Below are 24,568 nucleotides of genomic sequence, written 5' to 3'. Positions count from 1 at the left end.
ATTTAGAATGGAATTCCTTTTAGATAACCTCTATCAGAAGTGGAACAATTTTTCTATCTCAGGTCACTGACCCATAAAGGGGGAGAAGTTCAATGGATAGCTAAATGAGTTTTGAGGTACACTGTTAAATTTTAGATTAGGAGCAGGGGATCTAAACTCCTCAAGAAATAAGTAAAACATTTCAGTTCCATAATAAGTTCACTTTAAGGAGAAAGAGGGAGAATAGGAGAAGTAAAAGGCCTGAAAAAAACAAAAGTAGAGAGAGGCAAGTAAGGACAGAGACAGACAAAGATTTATAAAGAAAAAAAAAATTTCCAAGGGCACCGAGAAGAATATAGACATTTTTGAGCAACACACCCATCTTGTGGCCATTTCAGATACTGCCACACCAAATTTAATTCTTGAACCTTCGCAATGGTAAGAGACAGTGGAATGGGTTGAAAAGCATTGGGAACATAAGAGTCAGAGGCCTCAGTTCTACTAGGGTGCTCTGTCACTATACAGCTGGTATGACTTGGGTAAGTCACTTGATGTGCCCTATTGTATCTCACAGGGTATTGTGAGGAAGAAATAAGATGCTTTTAAAAACTATATCAATACTACAAATTACAACAATATCATAATATTAAAACACAACAATGGTCGGTGCAGTGGCGCACACCTGTGATCCCAGCACTTTGGGAGGGAGAGGTGGGTTGATCACTTGAGTCCAGGAGTTCGAGACCAGCCTGGGCAACACAAAGAGACCTTGTCTCTACACAAAATAAAAAAAAAAAATTAGCCAGGAAATGGTGGCGCATGCCTGTACTCGCAGCTACTTGAGAGGCTGACATGGGAGGATCGTTTGAGTCTGGGAGGTTGAGGCTGCAGTGAGCCATGATTGTGCCGCTACAGTCCAGCCAGGGTGACAGAGCAAGACCCTTCTCAAAAGACCAAATATCACAACAATGACAACAAAAGTAGCTATCTTTTTCCTAGACTGGCATGTGAGGCAAAATATTTCCAATTCTCACCTTGATTATCAGGAAGTACAGTTAACCCTTGAACAACACGAGTTAGGGGCACTGACGCCCTGCGCACCTGAAAATCCACGTGTAACTTCTGACTCCCCCAGAATTTACTTACTAATGGCTTACTATTTACCAGAAGCCATACTGAAAACATAAAGTCAATTAATACATATTTTGTACATTATAGGTATTATGTACTGAATTCCTACAATATAACAAGCTAGAGAAAATATTAAGAAAATCGTAAGGAAGAGAAAATATATTTACTATTCACTAAGTGGAAGTGGATCATCATAAAGGTCTTCATCCTGGTTGTCATCATGATGCGTAGGCTGAGGAGGAGGAGGAAGAGGGGTTGGTCTTTCTGTCTCAAAGGTAGCAGAGGCAGAAGTGGAGGAGGCAGAGGTAGAAGGGGAGACAGGAGGCATAGTTGGTATAACTTTTATTGAAAAAAATCCACGTATAAGTGGACCCATGCGGTTCATACCATGTTGTTCAAAGGTCAACTGTACAACTGAGTAAACCAAGCCACAATTTACAAACATTTAAAAAATAATGGAAAGGGATTTCAGTGAGTTGCAGAGCAAAAGTTACCTTTGTAAATTCCACACGAAAAAGTTCAAAAGCTTGTTTCCAAACAAGCTTTTGGAACCACATATCATGAACCACCCTTTCGAGGTCTAATGGGCTCAAACCACAGATCATCATGTGTACTCGTACCTCACGCAAGCCACAGAATGCAGGGCTCAGGATGCACTTGCCAATGACTTCCTAATTTTGAACTGGCAAGTTACCACTGAATTACCACTTTGCCAATAACAGGTTCAACTACTGTGTGTATCTCTCTTAAAAAATTTTTTGGTATTAAGTATAGCTGCCAGAAGACAACCAATCATCACTAACTAAACTGTACATACCATTGCTCACCTTCTGGCAGAAAAATCCCATTCTCTTATGTTCTGGTGAATCTGTACTCTTTTCAGGCTATGAGCCGATTTCAAGAAAAACTACTATCTCACCTGAAATCATGTGCAAATAGGGGGAAACATCCAAAGTGTACCCTAAACATGCAAAGTTCTCCAGGTCTAGAAGGAATTATATATCTAAGCACAAAATATATGTGCTGTGCAGACACACTGAAGCCAGCCTTGTCAGACTTAACTCATTGAAGGCATAGGCAAGAAAAAAAAGACATTAGATACCTCCTATCTGGACTTTCCCCACCTTTCCATATATGGAAATAAAGGATCCATATATTATTAAAGTGTTTCAAGCTAATGGGAATCCAAAAGGTAAAACTTCTGGCTGGAAACTATTAAGCTTTGCCCAAATCCATGTTAACTCTTCTTTGTAAAACACATGGTAGACACTCAACAGTGTATTTATTCATTCACTTATTCAATCAGTATTTATAAGCGAGATCCTGTTCCTGGTACTGTGGATTCAGCAGTAAGCCAAAGAGATTGTCTCTTCTGCTGCACAGCCTCCATTCCAGTAGGGAAAAATAAGATAGGGTAAGGACGTAATGGCATAAAGGTTGGGGGAGCTGCTACTTTAGATACTGCAATTTGAGAAGCTGTGGATATATGAGCCGAAGACTGGATGAGGGGACAGTGAAGCCATGCAGACATTCAGGAGAACATTACATGCAGAGAGACTGACCAGTGCAAAGGTCTGAGAACAGCAAGGAGGCCAGCGTGTCTGAATTGGAAGGAGAAGGGGGAAACGTAGTAGGAGAAAGAATCAGAGTTTAAGGAAAAACTCTAAAATCCAATGAATCTTTATGTATAAAACCGTTCACATCACAACAATAAAAATTTAAACAAGAGTGGCGGGCCGGGTGTGGTGGCTCACACCTGTAATCCCAGCACTCTGGGAGGCTGAGGCGGGTGGACCACTTGAGGTCAGGAATTTGAGACCAGCCTGGCCAACATGGCGAAACGCTGTCTCTACTAAAAATACAAAAAAGTGGCTGGGCATGGTGGTGCACCTGTAATCTCAGTTACTTGGGAGGTTGAAACAGGAGAATTACTTGAACCCGGGAGGCGGAGGTTTCAGTGAGCTGAGATTGCGCCACTGCACTCCGGCCTGGGTGACAAAGCGAGACCCTGTCTCAAAAAAAAAAAAACAAAAAAAAAAACAAAAAAAAACAACAACAAACAACAAACAACAACAAAAGCAAACAAATTTAAAAAAAAAAACAAACAAGGGGGCACAGTTAAATAAACTGTAGCACAGTGAGGCAAATTCAAGCAGAGGAATTATATAACCATTTACAACTGATTATTTACACACAATATCTCAGTGAGGAAAATCCGTGTAATTGCATGAAACAGGAAGAAAAATGATACTGACTATATGAACTCAATTATTTAAGAATGCATAAAAAACATTTGGAAAGAAAAGGAGCAAAATTGAATGCAGGATGCCTCTGGATGGTGGAAACGTGAGTTTTCAGCAAAGGAGACATGTGATAGAGAAAAGCCAGGGAGGGAGCCACTGTGGAAACAGGAAAGGATGATGATGGTTAGATTAGGATGTTAATAATGAAGGTGGCGGTGATCAGAGTCAGGATATATTCTGACGACAAGCATAGAACGTGGAGTGTGAGAAAGAGAGGAGTCAAGAGGATGGCAAGGTTTTTGGCCTGAGCAACCAGGTACCCCTAATTGAGATGGGGACACTGAGAAAGGGGATTTTGGAGGCAAAGAAATCATGAACAAAAAAGAGGCAGCATCCACTTGTGTGCTGAACCAGGCTGAGGTGGGAAGAGTGACTCAAAGAATCTCAGAACTCACTTGGTTCTATCTATGCTTTGTGCAAACCTATTCTCTTTGAAAATATTACTGTAAAATGTTTGTTCTCTACTTAACGATCAGGGAGGAAATAATTATAGTTGTAGCCATCATTTCTTGAACCCTTACTAACTACCAGGCACTATGTTAAACACTGTACATGCGATATCGTCGCTAATCCCCACATATAAAAGCACTTAACCATAGTACCAAGCACATGGTAAACTATCATTAACCGTTAGCCGTAATATCTATGAAGTATGTAACATTTTAAATAGAATGTAAACTCTGATGATTATTTTAATTACCAGAAGTTCTATTTCCTTTTTTTTCTAATCCACTATTCATTTTATATTATGATTTCTACTGTTTCTCAGGCTAATAGGTAGTTTTTGTATTCCTCCTTTAACAGATAGGGGAGCCATTCAGAGGTCCTAACTTTATGAAAAGGCCTCACTTTTCAGCTGCCTCCTAAAGGCCCAAAATCATATCCACTATGTCTGTGTGAGCATTAAACCCCTAATAGCTACACATAGTTCCATACTCCCCTGAGATGTGTTATATCAGTTTACACACACTAGTTGAGCTACTTTGTTTTAAATACCTGTGCATTTCTATTTCAGGTTCTTCCAGGCATTTAAACATTTCTTGGGGTATATTTTATTTAGCCTCTCTATGTGTTAAAAGAAGGGTAATCTGAGTTAGCTCAGTCTGACACATAACCAGAATGAGAAGTAAAATATTATTTTACAAAAGCAGAAACTGAGCCCTAAATAAGTGAGCCCAGGGAGGTTGAGGCTACAGTGAGCTGTGACTGCACCACTGCACTCCAGCCTGGGTAACAAGAGTGAGACCCTGTCTCAAAAAAGCCCCACAGAAAATAAATACAATACACTACACTACACTACACTACACTACACTACACTACACTACACTACAATACAATACAATACAATGCTATGATAACATGAACACAAGAAGATCCTATACCTTTTTACTTTAAAAAAAATTGTGCGAATCACAAATGCCACTTGAAGTGATAAAACTGAGTTTTCTTCATGTATTATTAGCTTCGTTTTAGGGAACTTCTGACCAGAACAAATGTTGAAAGTTAAGGCCAGGCGTGGTGGCTCACTCCTGTAATTCCAGCACTTTAGGAGGCCAATGTGGGAGGATCACTTGAGCCTAGGAGTTTGAGACTAGCCTGGGCAACATAGTGAGAACCCAAATCTACAAAAAAAAAGTTAAAAATTAGCTGGGTGTAGTGGCACATACCTGTAGTCCCAGCTACTCAGGAGGCTGAGGTGAGAGGACCGCTTGAGCCTGGGAGGTCCAGGCTGCAATGAGCTATGATTGTGCCACTGCACTCTAGCCTTGTCTCAAAAAAAAGAAAAAAACAAAAACAAAAACAAAAAACCAGCACAGTAGAAGAAATCATGAAACCTGAAACCTGAATTCTGCCACTAACCAGGTGTACGACTAGGGAACTACAACCTCTTTTTGTTTTGATTTGTCTTCAAAACAGGGATATTAATACTCTTCCTATAGTTTGGCAGTTGGGGGGGACAACGAGATTTCATTCATAGGATTATAATATATGGAAAGTATTTCGGGGAAAAAAAGGTTAAGAGTTATATAATACAGAAGAAAACATCATTAATATTATTTATATTATAAATGTTAACATTAATATGTATTATAAATGTTATAAATATAATACATAAATAATTATGTATTATAAATGATCAGGAATAGTGAGACACTAAGTGAAAAACAGAATCTTAACTAATGCAAAATTATTTTACCTTCATGTTGCAGGCTAATTCCATTAGTTTTTTTGCATTTTCTTCTGAGCGGTATCTCTTAGGAAGCTGAACCCTAAAGAACTTCAAGGCACCTTCAAAGTCTGTCAACAGCAGGTCATCTTTCGAAGTCTTGAAGAAAATACAAACACATATAGAAAAAATGTGTTGCTATAAGGATGCACAAGAAGTTTTTTATATTCTCAGCACTTTTCAGCACTTTTACAATCCCCAGAAGATACTTCTTAGCTTTTGTCAGAGCCACCTGCATACATCCACTGTTAGGGGTAATGCTAGATTTCCAGCACTTTTATAATCCCCAGAAGATATTTCTTCGCTTTTGTCAGAGCCACCTGCATACATCCACTGTCATGGGTAATGCTAGTGCACAGTGACTGCTCAGAATGAGACTACAACCAATGTATTCCAAGTGCAGAGCAGGGAATGACAGATAACTCAGCTAATAAATAAATGAGTACCTTTAATAATCCAAGGGCGACATTAAAAATAACACTTATTCCCTGAAAGAGAACAGACAAAAAGAACACTGTCAGTTTTTATATCTCGACTATTATGCTATTTGTCCTCAGAATACCCCACATTTTTAAAGAAATTGTGAAAACTTAAGGAAGGAAATGAATTATCTCAGAACTACCTTGAAAAATAAAAACTAAAGGGCCATTGAAAAGCTGCTTAAAGACCCAGTTTCCCCTTTTTCTGAGAGAAGAGCTTTTCTTGCCCTGTTCTCATATTCAATAATAAGAAATGCTTTTCCAAAGCATTCCATGCTTCCAAACCAAAAGATCAGTCATAAAGTTGTGATCTCTCAGGAAATAACTCCTGGGGAACTTTTCCTTTATCTTGTGCTGTCCCAATCCATGCACAGCAACCACTCTGTCGATAAGCCCTATATTCCAGAACTGAATCTGCTCATGGCTCCCTCCATTCTGCAAATCCTGGGGCCAAGAACAAAGGAGAGGAAGCACTAACATCTGTTGATCAAGTTAAACTGCTTAAGCTGCTGGGCCTCAGTTTCCATAACTAATACTCTCCTATGGGTTTTCTGAGATAATTAGCTGAAAAGTTTATGTAAATTACTTAGCATGCCACCTGGCCTTTAGTAGCTACTTAACAGATGGTTGTTTATACTAGTAAAAAGCTAGAAACAATTTAAAGGTTTGTGATTAGAAATTGGTTACATAAAGTATAGCACATCCAAATAATGGGATACTTGGCAGCAACTAAGAAAAATGGCATATTTGGTAATATTTATTTCTTCTGTTTCTTAGAATATTTCAAGCTGAGTGGTAGATACAAATTCTTTATGAATTTTTGTATGTTTTGAATATAGCATAATTAAAAAGGATAGTACAGATGTGTATGTTCAAGTATATGAAATTTAAAAAGGGGATACCAAAGAGTATAAATAACAATCATATTTTTAAATATACACATAGGAAAACCATAATATATACAGTGTTCCATCCATATGGAAACCATACTATTCTGTATAGTAATTATACATACACATATATGAACACACAAAAAAGGCTGAAAGGATACTACTTTTAACCAAACTGTTAAAGGAGGTAACCTATAGACAGTGGGATTTGTAGTAGTTTAAATTATTTTTACTTATATTTTCTATAAACATATATTATTTTTATAATTATGTTTTTCTTAAACACACCACACAAAATCCAAAATTACGTCATGGCAAAGACTGTTATTTACTCTAATATTTTATTTTCTCTTTAGTAATAAATCTCTAATTTTTAGCAAATTCCTGCTCAGCTTATTTTTTAAAAAGTCTCCCTTGCAGCTAGGTGTGGTCATGTAACTAAGTTCTGACCATAAAGTGGAAATACTGGATGGAACTTCCAGGAAGTCTCTTTTGAAAACAGAGGAGGCACCCTCTCCCATCCTCTAATCCTCCTGGCTTGAATATGATATAATGGCTGGTGTGCTACTCCTCCATACAGCTAACAGCCAGAGTGAGGGGAAGGCACGCTACTGCCAACATTGACTTTTTTTCACAAGAGGGCAAAAAGCTATTTTTTAAAATCACTGTTACTTTGGGTTTCTTCATTCAATACAGCCAAACCTAATATGAACTAATACAAATGTCTAATTCAGTACGTCTTTTCAGAGTACACCTTTAACAAATACGATCATTAGCTTTAGTCCAAGGAAGTCACTTAAACCTAGATTTCCTAGCAATAAAACAAAATAATTAAAGAGACCAATTCTGTTTTGACAGAGCTGACACTCAAAACAGAATCTGTTCTCCTCAAGTACACTGCAAACAAAAGCCAAAGTGCTGTGGCCTCTGATACATACCTCACATAAAAGCAGGTCGATGATATGGAAGACCATGTAGAGAGGGAATTTTGCAGTGAAAAGAGTAAGAAACCACTGGGAGGCATACATGTGCGCTTCAAGGCTTATATCCAGGAAGTGGTTGTACAGGTCAGGAATGTATTCCTGAAATAGCAAACCAATTAGTTCTGGGCACATATGCATCTGTCCAATTCCCACTAAGGAGGCTCATAAATCTACCAGGAATAGGCCAAAAAAGTAAAATACTTGTGTTTTTCTAAAAATCTCCAAAGTGCTTAGAACACTTATCATCTGGTATTAAGCTGGCACTCAACTCTTTTTTCCAGACCACAAACTAGTTCTAAAGAAAGAGGAATCCCCAAAATGGTGACAAGTATTTGGAAAGCCTGTTTTTCTCTCCAAATTAAAAAACATTTGGGAAAGTTTGTTTCACTTTTGTTATGAGATTCCTAACCAGTCAGCTTCAGAGCCTTGGGGAGTACTTCTTGACTGAGTTAGCTGTGGAAAAGACCCCTACAAAGTCATCTGATCTTTTGGGAGTTTATCAGCTCACATCCATGAGGTGTGAAAGTTTAACACTTTGTTAATCTTTGCATCATAATCACATAGTGATAAAGGATAAAAATGAAACCCATCCTTAGCCACGGATCGCTAAGGCAATTACCAATGCTCCCTGGCACCATTTCCTCAATTTGGTGCTCCTTAGTCCTGTACTCTTTTTGTCAAACACAAGCTGGTTTCTCTTTTTACCTGCATGAGGCGCTCCAACTGGTAAAATTTGCAATGCAAATCTTCAAAGTTTTGCTTGAAAAGTTCCCTGAGCCCATAGTCAAACATGATCTTGACCAGAACACTGAATGCCTGTTCTTCAGGCATCTGTAACAGATAGGCAAGTTGTTGGGTAGGGAGGATGGCGGTGGGGAATCACAAAACATACAGAAGTTTTCTCAGGATATTAAATCCAGCTTTATATTATTGCCTTACCAGAAAATTTAGTGTTATGCAGAAACTCAGGCCTAAGGTTGTGTTTAAAACATTTATTCACTCAGACAAGGAATAGTTAACAATTACTACTCTTTGTCAGCATGGTTCCTGTCCTCAAGGAGTCTCTCACACAGCCAGTATTAAAATAACTGTAATAGGAATTAGACATCAGTGATAATACAAGAACAGGAAGGCCTGTATCTGCCTAAGGCAGTCAGAAACAGACTTTGTAGAAAGGACAGAATTTGAGCTGAGCAGAAATAGGCTGATATACAGTGTAGGTGTCATCTTTCCCAAATCCTCGGACCTCTGTTTAACCATTTTTCCTCCCTTAGCTGCTATTTCATTCTAGCAAAATTGTTTTTCTTCCTCGCTGTTAAAAATATAGCTTGTTTTAGAAGAACCTTACATATTCTAAGGCTTGCAGTAATGCTTAAAGTACTACAAAAGCCTCCTTCACTTCTATTTACATTTATAATAATACCTACATTTTCCATAGTTTCATGGATAATTATTTCCCTGAGAACTTGGCAAGATATTTTCAAAAGAGAAAAAAGAAGCACTGGAAATGTTATTTAAGGATTGGTGTGAATGTAGCAAGCCTTCAAAAAAGTCAAGAAGGTGGGCAGGCTTCTGTGGAACAAGATGATGGAGGCGGGCTGAGCACAGAAATCACTGAGAAGAAAGCAGAACTAAAGAGCAAATCAGATTAAGTAATAAGTGAGAAAAGCATAGCAGATCATTACTGGAAAGTTAAGAGTATCTGGGGCAAAAGCCCAGATCTTTGAAGTCTTTGTCATGGAAGGCAACTTCACTTTGCCACATGCAAGGAGATGTGGCCTAACCCACAGTGGTGATTCTGATGCTAAGTAGCCCATCTCCCCTCACTCTAAACAAGCACTTATAACACTCTGGCAAGCAGCAAGAGTTCAAAACAAGACATGGAGGGTCTGATTGGAAAACCCATTTTCAAGGGGATAAATGTCCTTGAACTGAAGGTGAGAACGAAGATAAATCACCCAGGCTTGTGGGACTTTGAGATATAAAGTCTCATTAAAACAACAAAACAAAATAAAAAGTCAACCTCTTTATTCATGTCATAGCTTTATCATATTTTTACATGACTACCAATAGCAACAAGCTGGGTTCAGTTAAGAAAAACCAAAGTGGTTTTTGTTTTACTTGTACAGGTTGAGCAACCCATATCTGAAAATACAAAATGCTCCAAAATCTGAAACTTTTTAAACACTGACATGATGCTAAAAGGAAATGCTCATTGGAACACTTTGGATTTTTGGATTTGGGATGCTCAACCGGTATAATGCAAATATTCCCAAATCCAAAATCCACAACACTTCCGGTCCCAAGCATTTCAAATAAGGGATACTCAAACTTGTATTGCAATCTACACAAAATGGCTTAATACCCTTGAATACCTGTTGCTTAGAAAAGCAAGATTCAGACTCCTTATCTGGGCTTCAAAGCTCTCCCTAGCTCTCTCCTCAACTCCCAGTCACTCAGGATACTCCAGTCACACTGTCCTCCTTGCAGTTCCTCCCATACACCAAGTGTTTCCCCAATTTAGGACTTAAGTATACTGTACCATTCACTTTCCCATTAACACTCTATTCTCTACTCCCTTTTCAAATAGATCTATTATTTTCATAACAACATTTTGAAAAGTTAACACAGAAAAGTACAAAAGAAAATGATATCCCTTATCATTTTCCAGGCTGCTCCTTACAGGTCACTTCCCCTGAGAAGCCTTTAATCTAAGTAAGACTCCCTTGTTACAATCTTACACCAAACTTTTTATTATACCTTAATAGCACCACTGAAAGTAATAAATGATATACTTGTGTGATTATTTGCTTAAAGCTAGTTGGATTCACAAGCTCTGTATCCACGAGGATTGAGACCATGTCTCTTATTTACCTCTGATCTTCAGCACAGTACAGATCATAACAGGTACTCAAAACTCTTTGCTGACATCACCTGTGTGGTATTCTTGCCAAGCATTTTAAACTGAATCATGAGAAAATGAGACAAATCAAGAATGTGGGACATTTTATATGACAATTTGTCTGAATTTTTCAAAACTATCAATGGCATGAAACACAAAAAAAGGCAAAGGAGTAATTTAGATTAAAAGAATAAAGAGAAATGACAATTCAATATTTGAATCTTCATTAGATCTTGATTAGAAAAAAAGCTAGATTCTATGGAGTAGACAATTGGGAGAAAATTGAATGTGTATTGTGTATCAGACATTACTGAATCAATGTGGAATTTCTTGGATGTGATCATGGTATTATGATTATGATACAGAATTCTGTGCTCCCAGAAGGCATATATATGATCAAGTATTTAGAAGTCTTGATGTTTGTTATTTACTTTCAAGAATAATTTCAAAAAAAAATTTAAGTAAAAAAGAAAATGTGTGTTATGCAGAAAAGAGAAAAAGAGAGATGCAGAGGGAGACAAACAGAAAAAGCAGTGTGGAAAATATTAATTGGTAAACTAGATAAAGACTGTTCACCTTAACACTGTTTAGAGTTTTCTGTGGATTTGAAAGAAAATAAAAAAGGTGGAGGGCAAAGGTGTTTGCTAAGCCAATGAATGAATAAAATGGTACTAAAAGAAAACCAACTTTTCTGCCTTCCTCCTACCCAATACCTAAATCTCAAAACAAGTATTAATGACAGCGGCTACTTTAGAGAAGATAAAACGTCCCCAAGAGTTCAACCAACATTAAAGTCTCTCCAACCATCCTATTAATAAAAAGGAAGTCTACCCCTGTACTAGTTTTCAACATTGCCATTTATTCTCATCATCTATCTCCTCCACAATGACATTAAGTTAATTTAAGGAAAAAGTTTCCAGCTATAGGCGTTAAAATTCATGCCTTAAGAGTCTGTCCAAACCCAATATAAAACCATGCTCAAGCCTAAGGTTAGTATAAGCTGAGGGAGGCCATGTGTTAAGTCATAACAGAAACCTAATTACTCACATGGAGAAGGAGCACAGCAGCAAGAAATGACTGGCCCTGGCAATAACCAATCTCTTCATCATACACAGAATAAGCCTGGAAAATAAAACACACAGAGGAAATGTAAATGAATGTAGCCACTTGTGGGCCATGGTGGCACTATAGGACCTTGAATACAGAACCCTGGAGGATGCTACCCACACTGGGACAGCATTTTGACAGACAGTAAGTGGTGCCAATACTTCTCTCCAATCTTCACTTTTTTTTTACAATGAATACAGCTATCACCACTGCATTTCCTGTGGTGAAGGAGTAGGGAAGATTAAGCAAAAACCACTTCTGCACTAAAAAAAACTTCGTATTTCCTTGTTGTTGTTCATGATGTTCCCTCTCCTTGGGATGTCCTTTCCCTCTCTGCCTGAAACATGCACTCTTCCTTCAGGCACCAAACTTATTTCAATTCCCCCAGAATGAATTCCTCTCTTCTCTGCCTCTATGGCACCTGCTATACATGCATGGTTATTATTATATTATTACCACATTGCATTTTATTTTATTTTTAGAGACAGGGTCTTGCTCTGTTGCTCAGGCTGGAGTGCAGTGGTACAATCATGGCTCACCGCAGCCTCAACCTCCTGGGCTCAAGGGATCCTGCCCCATCAGCCTCCTGAGTAGCATGGACCACAGGCTTGCACCACCATGCCTGCCTAATTTTTAAAATTTTTTTTATAGAAATGGGATCTCAACTATGTTGCCCAGGCTGGTCTCTAACCCCTAGGCTCAGACTATCCTCCTACCTTGGACTCCCAAAGTACTGGGATTACAGGTGTGAGCCAATGTGCCTGGCCCACACTGCATTTTTTTTTTTTTAATAGAGACAGGGTCTCACTATGTTGCCCAGGCTGGTCTCAAACTCCTAAGCTCAAGTGATCCTCCTGCCTCAGCCTCACAAACTGCTAGGATTACAGGCGTGAGCCACCAAGTCCAGCCCCACACTGCATTTTACATGTCCATCTTCTCTGCCAGATGCTAGGCTTTGTGAGGGACAGGGTGATGTTCTATTCAACCTTGAGTCAGCACCTCATATACAGCATGCGCTCACGAAACACTGTTAATGTTATTCATTTTTCTTTCTGGGAAAAGCTCTTTTGGCAAAGACACCAAAATATAATTCTTTCCACAATACCAGTAATAACTTTTCTGATAAGTGAGATTACTCTGAAACCATTTGTGGGTTCCTCTGGAATTCTTATTTTTATTTTTCTTGGCAGCAAATGATTACTACCCATCTCCTCTGAACATTATTTTGAATAGAATATTGACATCTAACATTCTTCATGGTTTACTCTTTGGTTTTTTAGTTCTTTTTCAGAGTTCTGTTTTTATGACTGGTATTTGCAGTTCTCATGTAAATGTGGTAGAAAGGGAAATTCCTATAGCTTCAAGATGCTATTCCTTGTTTGACAAATTTATTTCTTGTGAAACTCCCTTTGTTTTCCACTTATTTTTTGTGCCAAGGTTGCTCTGTGTCCCAAGAAAGCAACTTAGAATTGGGTATGTTTAGAATATATAACTCTTAGCAAAATATAGTGCCAATACTTATTAGATGCTAGTCAAGTTAATATGCAACCAAGTTTTATCACCAGCTTTGGTGAAACTATAGCTTTTAAGAATACATATATTATGATCACGCATTCATAAATTTTCATAGAATTCAATGTAATCTTATTATACCACACCCATTTCATCACAGTTTATCTGATAAGAAGGCTACAGGATGAGAAACATACATACTTTTCCAGAGACAAGATGTGCAAAAAGGGCTTTAGAAATGATCAGTTTATAATACGAGGCACCACTTTCCTATCAAATTAATAACAATTAACAAATGTTATTACCAGTATTAATACTGTGTTAAAAATGAGTAGTAATATATGCTAACACAGCTCTCTCGAAAACAGGCAATGTCTTTGAAGATATCCATTAACAGTTTTATCAGTTACAAAAGAACAGAGGCTTTAGAGTTAGTCAGACTTGGGTTAAAATCCCACAACTCCCAATGTCTAGATATGGATTTTTTCTTTTTTTTTTTTTTTTTGAGATGGAGTCTCCTCTGTCACCCGAGGTGGAATGCAGTGGCGCAATCTTGGCTCACTGCAACCTCTGCCTCTCAGGTTCAAGCAATTCTCCTGCCTCAGCCTCCCAAATAGCTGGGATTACATATGCCCACCACCACGCCCAGCTATTTTTTGTAGTTTTAGTAGAGATGGGGTTTCATCATGTTGGCCAGGCTGATCTCGAACTCCTGACCTCAGGTGATCCACCCACCCTGGCTTCCCAAAGTCCTGGGATTGCAAGCGTAAGCCACCGCGCCCAGCCTAGATATGAATCTTGAGCATGTAACTTACTTTATTTGTAATAAGAGAATAAGCCTAGTATTAATAACACAGAGTTCATGTATTCTTCTCATTTAGTCCTCTCATTTAACATGCTCAGCACAGAGCTTCACCAATTATGCATTAATAATAGGATGAAACTGTACTGAATTTCTATAGGTAGAAAATGGAGGGGAGCATATTTTTCAGGCTGATGGACGATAAAGGAATCATATACGTGTGAAATTATATGATACATTTGGAAAACGTTTGGAGTATAAGTTTCATGTTGGCTGTAATGAAATCTGGGGGAAGAAAAGACATTTCACTAATGCATCAACACTTAATGAACACCTACTATAGACCAAGCACTGTGCCAAGTGCTACAGATGCTACCATATCTAAGAAATGATCCCTGCCCTTGAAGACATCACGGTTCAGTGGGGAAGTTAGACAAGTGAATCAACCAGAGCACAGTGAGAAGTTCAATGTAGTTAATGCATACAATATTTGGAGAAGCAGCAATAAGGGCTAAGTCAGGATATAATACAAAATATCTTCAACACTAAGCTAAGGAATCCAGGGAAATGAGCTAGGACTTTTCATTTAATTCCATGGGTTATAAAGTAGCAGTTATAAAGGTTTCTGTGGAGGCCACTGAAATGATCTAATTCTGCGTTAGGCAAGGAGCAAAGAATAAACAGGCTAGCACCCAAAGGCAGAGCAGCTTTTGTAAAACTGCCAGCAACGTAAGATACTGGCCTGTACCAGGGCAGTGAAGAGAGAGAATGAAGCTAAGAGAGACATCAGTCATATCTAACTCAACCTAGACAAAGACAGGACTGAAAACCAACAGAAATGATTGTCTGCAGCAGGACAATGGTATGGGAGAAAAGGAGGACTATGTTTAATTTAAAAAGATACAACAACTTAATGTAATGTGGGTCTTGTTGGCTCTTGATTCTAACTAGCCGTATTAAGGATATTTGAATGTGGAGTAGCTACTAATTAATTGGTAAAGATGGATAAACTTATTTTTTAGAGATGTAGTATTAAAAAATTAGGATCATGATGCCTAAGATTTGTTTTAAAGTACTTCAGGAAAAAGGAAAAAAAAGATGAAGCAACTGTGACAATACATTGATAAATAATTAGTGTAGGGGATATTAACTATACTTATCAGTTAGACTAATCATTATACTAATTAATGTTTATGTTTGAAATTTTTCATAATAAACCATGTTTTAAAATGAACTGTATTTTTAAACCCATTCTGTTTGATACAATTGACAGACTTTTACATGGAGACTAATTGTCTGCTGGAAATTTAGACCTTGAGTTAACGTAGATTTGTGAACATCTGTACAGTGATGATAGCTGAAGCTTTGGAGGTAGAAGGGATCACCCAGGGAGATGGTGTAGAGCTGGCGAAACTACCCAACTGAGCACCCAGAGGAAGGCCTCTGGTTTAGGGGCAGGTAGTGTGAGATAAAATGATGAAGTCAGTGAAGGCATGAGAGTGAGCCCGTACCCAAGAGAGTGACATGTCTTATGCTCAAGAGCAGAAAGCTCTGCAAGGAAGAGCACCATGAAATAGGAACTAGAATATAGTGGAGTCAAAAGTATGTGACGAGGGACCAGAGGCAGTGGACACAGCGTTTCTTTCTAGGAATTTCTGTAGTAAAGTGAGAGATGGCAGGGGTCACTGCTTAAGCAGGAAATAAAACTGAGAAGGGGCTAAAAAAGGATGATCAGAAAGGAAGATTACCACAGAAATCGTAGCTTTATGTATCCTATGTAAAAGTTAAAATGAAATCTAAAAAATATTTCTCTAAACTCAACTGTCCTTGTAGTTTAAATCATCGAATTTTTCATTGGCGAGCCTATCCTTTATTGCTAGTCTGTCCTAAAACCAGTTGTCATATAGCATTAGGGACATGTCTCATGCCTTACCTGTACTTACTACATAGGAGATGCTAAATAAGTACTTGATTACTTTTGGGAGGAAAAGACTGAAGACTAATTCTGAGAACAGATGAAGACTGAAAAACTCTGGTCCTATCTCCTCCTTTTATAACCCAATAGCTCTAATGTGCCAAATCTATTTGAAAATGGAATACGGAAATTGAACAGGCTATCACTTCCTTTAGTGTTCGGGTACAGACCTTTTGAGAGAAATCAGAATCTTCCATCATTTACTATGCTGCAGTGCTATAAGTACACCTGGATGGGCAATGACACTTCCCACTGTGAGACTGTACCGTAGGTGCCAAGTTCATCACTTATAAAGTTAATACTGAAAAGGAGTCTGCAGTGTCACAGGGCTCAGAGGTTCTTAACATAAAAACAAATTTTGAAAGTCTAAATGTGGAGCCAGGGAACTGTCATCTAAAAATCCTGATTAGAAGGGGAAAGGAAACCCTACCATTTTATTTCTTATTATTTTCTACTCTTTAATGAATCTAAAATTGTGTTCTCACCTTTGACTTTGCAATGTCTCTTCTCTTTTTGGAATTCTTGAACATCAAATACAAATTACACTTTGTAGTTGTTTCTTATGTAATTTCAAAGTAGAACCACCACTCAGAATTGAGTCCTTTTTTTTTTTTGACATGAAATACCTTGCATATTTTATATAAGGAATCTTGTCCATCTCCTCCTGTGTCCTTAAAGTAGTCATGGGCTGGGAATGTTCGGTTAATATCCCGGGTGATAGCACTGTCCTGGGGAGACTCCTGTGGAAACATAAGGAAAGAGAGGGTTTAGTTAGGTTAATCATGTAAACTCTTATTCAGGTTTAGGCAAGGTCTTCTCATTTACACACTTTAAATGTTGCAGGGACATACATACACATATGCATGCCCATAGTTACTGCCTCTTCAGGGACCAACCACTCAAGCAAAAGCAAATGTAAAGGGGGAAAAAAGATGGAAGAAAAGCAACCCATTTCACTCTATACACTTCCATATTATACTCCATCCTTACTGCAAAGAACTGCAGCTGGTGACCCTTCTATTGTAAGATGGAAAATGTGCTATTAAGAATGGATTTCCTATAGGAAAATACTCAAACTAATCGCAAAAGGAGGAGGTAAAGTGCTCCCAGTAGAAAAACTGCTGCTTTAATTGATGCTCTGGAATGAAGCCCATATGCCAGTTTTCAAATGGAAAAGAGTAGTTACTTAATTGGGATTTGTCCTAGAGGCAAATGGCATAAGAATGCACAAAGCAATCTACTCAGTATGAACAAGACCACCAAATGCCAAGGGATTCAAACAGGCTATGGGAAAATATCCTTTGCTTTTTCCAATGGACAAAAACTGTTTCCTCTTCTATAATGAGTTAACTAAAACGGAACAAATGTCAATAATGTCAACAAACCTTTGTAAAATACACCAAGCACCCAGCTATTTCTAATATTCTCCCCTTGTTAAATTTCATTTGCTGACACAGTAAAGAACTGGAACACAGAAATATGACCTTCTACTTTAACAATGCAGTGTCTTCATAGCTAAGACAATAGAGTTGATTCCCCTTGGTAAGAATACATCATAATCAGTATACTACCAAAGAACAAGATACCTCTGTTTTAAGATGAAAAATGCAAGTGATGTTCTTCTCTTGTCCAATAATTTCTCTAGCCTTTTGGGTAAATCATGTTCCGAAGGCCATGAATATTTTATAGTTGTGGGATCTGAACTAACTTTAAAGCCTATGCTCCTTCTTAAACAGTAAACTATTTATACCTTCAAGGATGTCGCCAAATTGCTTTTCAAAGAGCTTTAGTGGCATATGTTACTTCTAGTTATTAACATAGTCTTAACAGTTAATGGCAGCTCAGGACTGTGGTGCTCTTCAACAAAAGGAAAAAATCCAAGGGAGATCTATGACTACAGCGGCTAATTACATGGTGGCAGCTTCCAGACTGAATTAGAGCTCGGCGTTGGAGGTATCTCCAAAAGTTGAGAAAGTGGGAGAGAGAGGGAGAGCAAGCGAGAGTGAGAAAGTGAGAGAGCGAGCAAAGTGAGCGAGAGAGTGAGAGAGCATGCACACAGATTTTGGGGCGGGCAAGGTAACTACAATTGTAGGGTAGAGTGCTAGCGAGGAATATGCTGAACAGAGAGCTGAAGAGTTAGAAGAGGAGTCGCTATGAGATATGAATCATAAATAAACGACAAGCTGGACACTTCATCAAAATTTAAAAATCTTACTATTCAAAAAACTGTTTAAAATATGAAAAGGTAAGTCACAGGCCAGGACACAATGCCTACAAAACATATCTGATAATAAAGTTGGAGTTGTATCCAGAATATGTAACTCTCCAAATTAATGGGAAAGACAATTTTTTAAAGTGGGAATGTGTAAATGATTGAGGTGTTTCATTAAGGAAGATATAACACATGGCAAATAAGCACTTGAAAAGATGTCAACATTACTAGCCCTCAGGGCAGTGCAAATTAAAACCACAATGAGATTCCACTACATATCTACAAAATGCTAAAATTAAGAAGTGTTGGCAAAGGATAAGAAACAACTGGAACTCCTATACAATGCAAAATGGTACAAACACTTTGTAAACAGTTTGGCGGTTTCTTACAATAGTAAACACATAATTACCATACAACCCAGTGATTCCATTCCTAGGTATTTACCAAAGAGAACTGAAAATATAAATGCATGAAAAGACTTAAACTCAAATGTTTAGAGCAGCTTTATTCCTAACAGCCAAAACTGGAAACAATCCAGAGAGAATCAGATGAATTTAGGAATTCTATAAAACAACAACAGAAGCTCTAAAAAATGCTAAGAATGATAAACTGTGGTTTAAGACAACTATGAAGGTTAGGAAATTAAATTGAGAATGGAGAGGAATATGGAAACGTTTAAAATATTTTACACCAGTTACATCAATCATATCACACTGATGACGGAGATGACAACCTGAAAAAGGATACAGTTATTAGAGATATGAGATTTGGGTTGGGCATGGTAGCTCATGCCTGTAATCCCAGCACTTTCAGAGGCTGAGACAGGTGGATCACTTGAGGCCAGGAGTTTGAGACCAGCCTGGCAACATGGTGAAACCCTGTCTCTGACTACAAATACAAAAATTAGCCAGGCATGGTGGCAGGTGCCTGTAATCCCAGCTACTTGGAAGGCTGAGGCATGAGAATCGCTTGAGCCCGTGAAGCAGAGGCTATAGTGAGCCAACATCGTGGCACTGCACTCCAGCCTGGGCGACACAGCGAGACCTGTCTCAATTAAAAAAAAGAGAGAGAGAGAGGAGATGAGATTTAGAAATTCAACTGTACACAGGATGTAAAAAATAACAAAAAACTGAAAGTACTCTCTGTAACTGGGCCAGTTCTTGTCAATTTGCCATCCCATATCCATTAATCATGGAATTATCAGAGAATGAAGGGGCAAAATGCCCTTAAAAGAAGGTCATTTTGAAAATTCACACTCAATTTTTGATGCCTTCAAGAATGATAATAAATTGAGGAGTTCCATGTGAATCATTTGCTTAAAATATTTGGCCTTAGGAAATATGCTGAAGAACTTGGAATAAATTCATTTGACTTGCTGGAGGCCACATCATGCAAAAGTGATGCAGAAATTCTAATAATGATGAGTTTAGTAAGTTCCTATCAGAATGACATTAAATTTCAAAAGGTTCTGAAAATAAAACACAGCAACATTATGGATGATCCCCTAAGAGAAAAAAAGCAAAGAGCTTTTCAAAATAGTCAAAGCAAGTGCTTATAAAATTAAGCTTTATACAACAATATATATTCCTTTTCTTTCTTGTTTCGCTCTTGTCGCCCAGGCTGGAGTGCAATGGAGCAATCTGGGCTCACCGCAACCTCCGCCTCCCTGATTCAAGCGATTCTCCTGCCTCAGCCTCCCAAGTAGCTGGGATTACAGGCATGTGCCACCACGCCCAGCTAATTTTTGTATTTTTAGTAGAGACGGGTTTTCTCCACGTTGGTCAGGCTGGTTTTCAACTGACCTCAGGTGATGCGCCCGCCTTGACCTCCCAAAGTGTTGGGATTACAGCTGTGAGCCACCACACCCGGCCATATTCCTTTTATTTCTAAGGAGTTAAACATAAATGTAACTGATGTAGAGAGCCTGCCAATGCAACACATGTAACACTATTCGTGGCCAAACTGATCAAGTTAACCAAATACATCCTCTTAAGGAGGCTGTAGTTAGTAAAATGGCTTAACAGACAAGTTTTTATAAATGTATTTACGGCAACAGTGCACAGATGGTGACTTTAAAAGAACACGGAATGAATGGCAAAAGTATTGTCAGTTGTTACGTTCTGAAAATTACTGCTGTTATAAGAGAGGTGGGTTGTTTTGTTTGTTTGTTTGTTTGTTTTTTTGGATCAACTGGTTTTGTGTTTTGGCTAATTCATTTATCCCAAGAAAAACACCTTTAATCTCCAGAAGAAAACAAAAATGCAATAGGATTATGCACTATTGCCATCTTGCAAACTTCTTCTATAAAGGGTCAGGTAAAAATTTTTGGCTTTGCAAGCCATTCAGTGCTGCAGTTATTCAACTCTTCCCTTGTAGAGCAGCCATAGACAATATGTAAATAAACAAGCACTGCTGTGTCCTAACAAAACTTTATTTATAAAAGCAAGCGCACGCCAGGCGCAGTAGCTCATGCCTGTAATCCTAGCACTTTGGGAGGCAGAGGCAAGTAAACCACTTGAGCCCAGGAGATGGAGACCAGCCTGGGCAACATGGCAAGATCTCATCTCTACAAAAATACAAAAATTAGCTGGGCGTGCTGGCATACACCTGTCTTAGCTATTCGGGAGGCTGAAGCAAGAGGATCCCTTGAGCCCAGGAGGTAGAGGTTGCAGTCAGCCAAGACTGTGCCACTGTGCTCCAGCCTGGGCAGTAAGAGAGAGAGCCTGTCTTATACAACAATAACAACAACAACAAAAATGAACAAAAGTGAGAGGCAAACTGAACCTGGCCCTGAGGTGGTAGTTTGTTAACCCTTGTTATAAGTATACTACAACACAGTAATTTGTTATGGTCAGCATGACCAGAGAGAAGATTTTTGTTATGATTTTAAATATACTAACATGTTATTAATTTTATACATGCTTTGCCCTCAGAAACTTTGTCACAACCTGCTACAACTTGAAATGTGTATCTCTTTGAACACTTTTGTACTTTTTTCACATAGTAACAAATGTTAAAAATGTTTGCTGCATTTTGCAAAAGTCTGTATATTCCTGTCTATGCAGTGTAGTACACGTTTAAATAAAACCCTGTAATTGTTGTGGTATATAGTCCCTGACATTTCAAGCAGCAAAATAAACAGTATATACAGCTCACAAATTATAAACACATAAACTGACACACATGAGACTGGCTAAAATAAAAATACCAAATGTTGGTGAGAATATGAAATTACTGGAACTCTCAATGGTTGCTAATGGGTGTGTAAATGATACAACCACTTTGGTAAAGAACATGGCAGTTTCCCAGAAAGTTAAATATATATCTAACTACCATGACCCAAAATTCCATTCCTAATACCCTCATGTGTAATAGCCCAACTAGAAACCTCAAATGTCCATCTACAGAAAAAGTGATAAATTATGGTATATCCATCTAATGGAATACTACCCAGCAATACAAATGAACCTCTAATACATGAAACAACACCAATAAATCTCAAAAACATTATGTTGAGCAAAAGCCCATGGTGACAGAAACCGAAATGGTTACCTGGGGGTGGGAGGGAAATCAACTGAAAAGGGGCATAAGGGAACTTTCTGAGATGACAGAAATGTTTATATTTTCTTTGGTGTTTACACAAATATAAGAAATTGTCAAAACTCATCAAAATGAACACATAAGGTGTATGTTTATTGTATGTAAATTATACTACACTCACAAAAACTGTAATCTCACATTCCCCACCTCCCTCCACCAACGTTTCTCAACAGTTCTCTATTCTTGTGAATGGCGGCAGGTTTTACCACCTTGTTTCTGATTCTAAGTACCATGAATCATCACTGATCTGGAGATCTTTCTGCAGAGTCTGGATTCTGTCTCTTCCTTTCCACTTCTAGTGCATCACCCAAAGGCAGACCCATGCTTCATCTTACCAAGACTAACATAACAGCCTAAATGATTGTCTTAGTCGCTTTGGGCTACTCTAACAAAATACTACAAACTGGGTGGCTTATAAACAACAGGAATTGTTTTTACAGTCTGGGAGGCTGGAAATTCCAAGATCAAGATGCGGGAAAATTCAGTGTTTGGTGAAGGCTCGCTTTGCAGCTCATAGGTGGCATGTGCTCGCTGTGTTCTCATATGGGGCAGGGCAGCTCTCTAGGTCTCTTCTTTATAAGAGCACAAATCCCATGCATAAGGACTTTGCCCTCATGACCTAATCACCTCCCAAAGGCCCCATCTCCTAACAGCATCACATTAGTGATTAGTTTTTTTTGTTTTTGTTTTTGAATTTTTATTTATTTTGAGACGGAGTATCGCTCTGTCACCCAGGCTGGAGTGCAGTGGCGCAATCTCGCCTCACCGCAACCTCCGCCTCCCGGGTTCACGCCATTCTCCCGCCTCAGCCTCCTGAGTAGCTGGTACTACAGGTGCCCGCCACCATGCCTGGCTAATTTTTAATTATTTAGTAGAGACGGGGTTTCACTGTGTTAGTCAGGATGGTCTCGATCTCCTGACCTCGTGATCCGCCTGCCTCGGCCTCCCAAAGTGCTGGGATTACAGGTGTGAGCCACCTTGCCTAGCCATGGTTAGGTTTTAACATATGAATTTTGGGGGGACATAAACATTCAGACCATAACACTGATCTTCCTTTATCTCTTTACTTCTACTGGCACAACCGTGTCCGATTAATTTTTCTGAAATGCATGGACCAATCAGATCATTTTGCTGGTCATAAACTTTTATGAGTCATTATTACTATGAACACAGGAGGAGGTCCATGCCTTCTCCTTCATACTGACCACTTCACAAGTAGACTGAACACTAATCTGATTTCAGAATACCACTTGAACCATGTAGTAAGTAGGGTCACTGCTGACAAAGGCACCCAGGACATCTTGTTCTCTCTCAAATGCATGCTGCAATATCCTGAGTATCTGGGGCATGCTGGGGGAAGACTGGAGCATTACGAAGAGAAAGGCCTTTAAACCCAGACATATATTCAAGTCCAATGTTGCTGGTGGCTCCCAGTAAAAAATTAAACCTTGTTTTCCACTTGTCACTCTTCCTTGTGTTTATATTTCTTTGAAAACTTCAAGAGAAAAAGGGGTGACTGGCATGGCACAATTTGGGCATTGTTGGAAGTAATTCTATTTAAAACTATACTGTAAAATATCAGCACTTCTTAAATTTATTCACTAAACAAATACTGAGAATTAACGCCTCATGCTAAAATCCAAATCTCTTTCCCAAACATAACCTAAAATTAATGATATACCTTACTGCATTTTAAAAGGAAAAAAAAAATCTAACTTTTGGCTTTCTTAGTATAATAAAACCTTTTTGTTTTCTTATTTTAATAAAATTGTTTTGCTTTTTTGTAACAATAATACTGGAAGGAAAAAGAATAATTTTACCATTCAGATAATAACTATGGCTAATATTTGGTTCGCATATGCCAAACTTTTTAGGTTATAACCATTTATTTTTATAAAATGAGTTTAGATTTTAGAAAAAATTTTTTTTGCTAACTACAAAATATTGTATCTTTTCATATTATTTGGCCATTATCCTACCTTAGTATTTTTAATGCACAGTAACCTGTCACATTATTATACCATAATTTACTCTGCCAAAATCTCCAGCTTTGGGATATGCAGCTATTCTACCCCTTTTGCTATAAACAAGGCTGTAAAGTAGAGCAGTGATTCTTAAGGGAGAAAAGACAGTTTCCACAATCACTCAATTTCCCTAAAGAAACAGCATAATCCTTGTTTTTGGATTTTGAGTGGCCCTGCCAATTTGTCCTCCAGAAAAGTTGTACCAACTTACAAACCACATTGATACCACTCTTACAGCAATTACTCTGTTTCTGAATAGTCATTTGTATACTAGTCCTATGCTCCTTCTAGTCTATAAGAATTGAATCTAAAGTTGCAAAAAATTGCACATAAAGTTTATTGACTCCATCCTATTCTAACTGCAATACATGATTTGCTGTCAACATTTAAAAAGGTATTACCATACATATATTTGCTTGCTCTATCAGTTGAGAGGGCCTAG

At 38.2% G+C, this 24,568-nt stretch overlaps 1 protein-coding gene across 9 annotated transcripts in view; it reads right to left on the bottom strand.

Annotated features, from left to right (window-relative positions):
* The window catches only part of RABGAP1 (RAB GTPase activating protein 1), a 171,659-nt gene that overhangs the window by 22,398 nt on the left and 124,693 nt on the right, over positions 1-24,568 (bottom strand). For all 9 annotated transcript variants that reach the window (XM_055351856.2, XM_031014589.3, XM_019033938.4 and 6 more), the window contains 6 exons: positions 16,917-17,030; positions 11,942-12,016; positions 8,698-8,823; positions 7,948-8,091; positions 6,087-6,128; positions 5,611-5,739 (listed from right to left, as the gene is read on the bottom strand). In XM_055351856.2, the coding sequence (XP_055207831.1) occupies positions 5,611-5,739; positions 6,087-6,128; positions 7,948-8,091; positions 8,698-8,823; positions 11,942-12,016; positions 16,917-17,030 (630 nt within the window). The remainder of the gene's footprint in view (positions 1-5,610; positions 5,740-6,086; positions 6,129-7,947; positions 8,092-8,697; positions 8,824-11,941; positions 12,017-16,916; positions 17,031-24,568) is intronic.

Source organism: Gorilla gorilla, chromosome 13, assembly GCF_029281585.2.
Source record: "Gorilla gorilla gorilla isolate KB3781 chromosome 13, NHGRI_mGorGor1-v2.1_pri, whole genome shotgun sequence".
NCBI classification, from domain to species: domain Eukaryota; kingdom Metazoa; phylum Chordata; class Mammalia; order Primates; family Hominidae; genus Gorilla; species Gorilla gorilla.
This window is presented reverse-complemented; position numbering and strand designations above follow the sequence as displayed.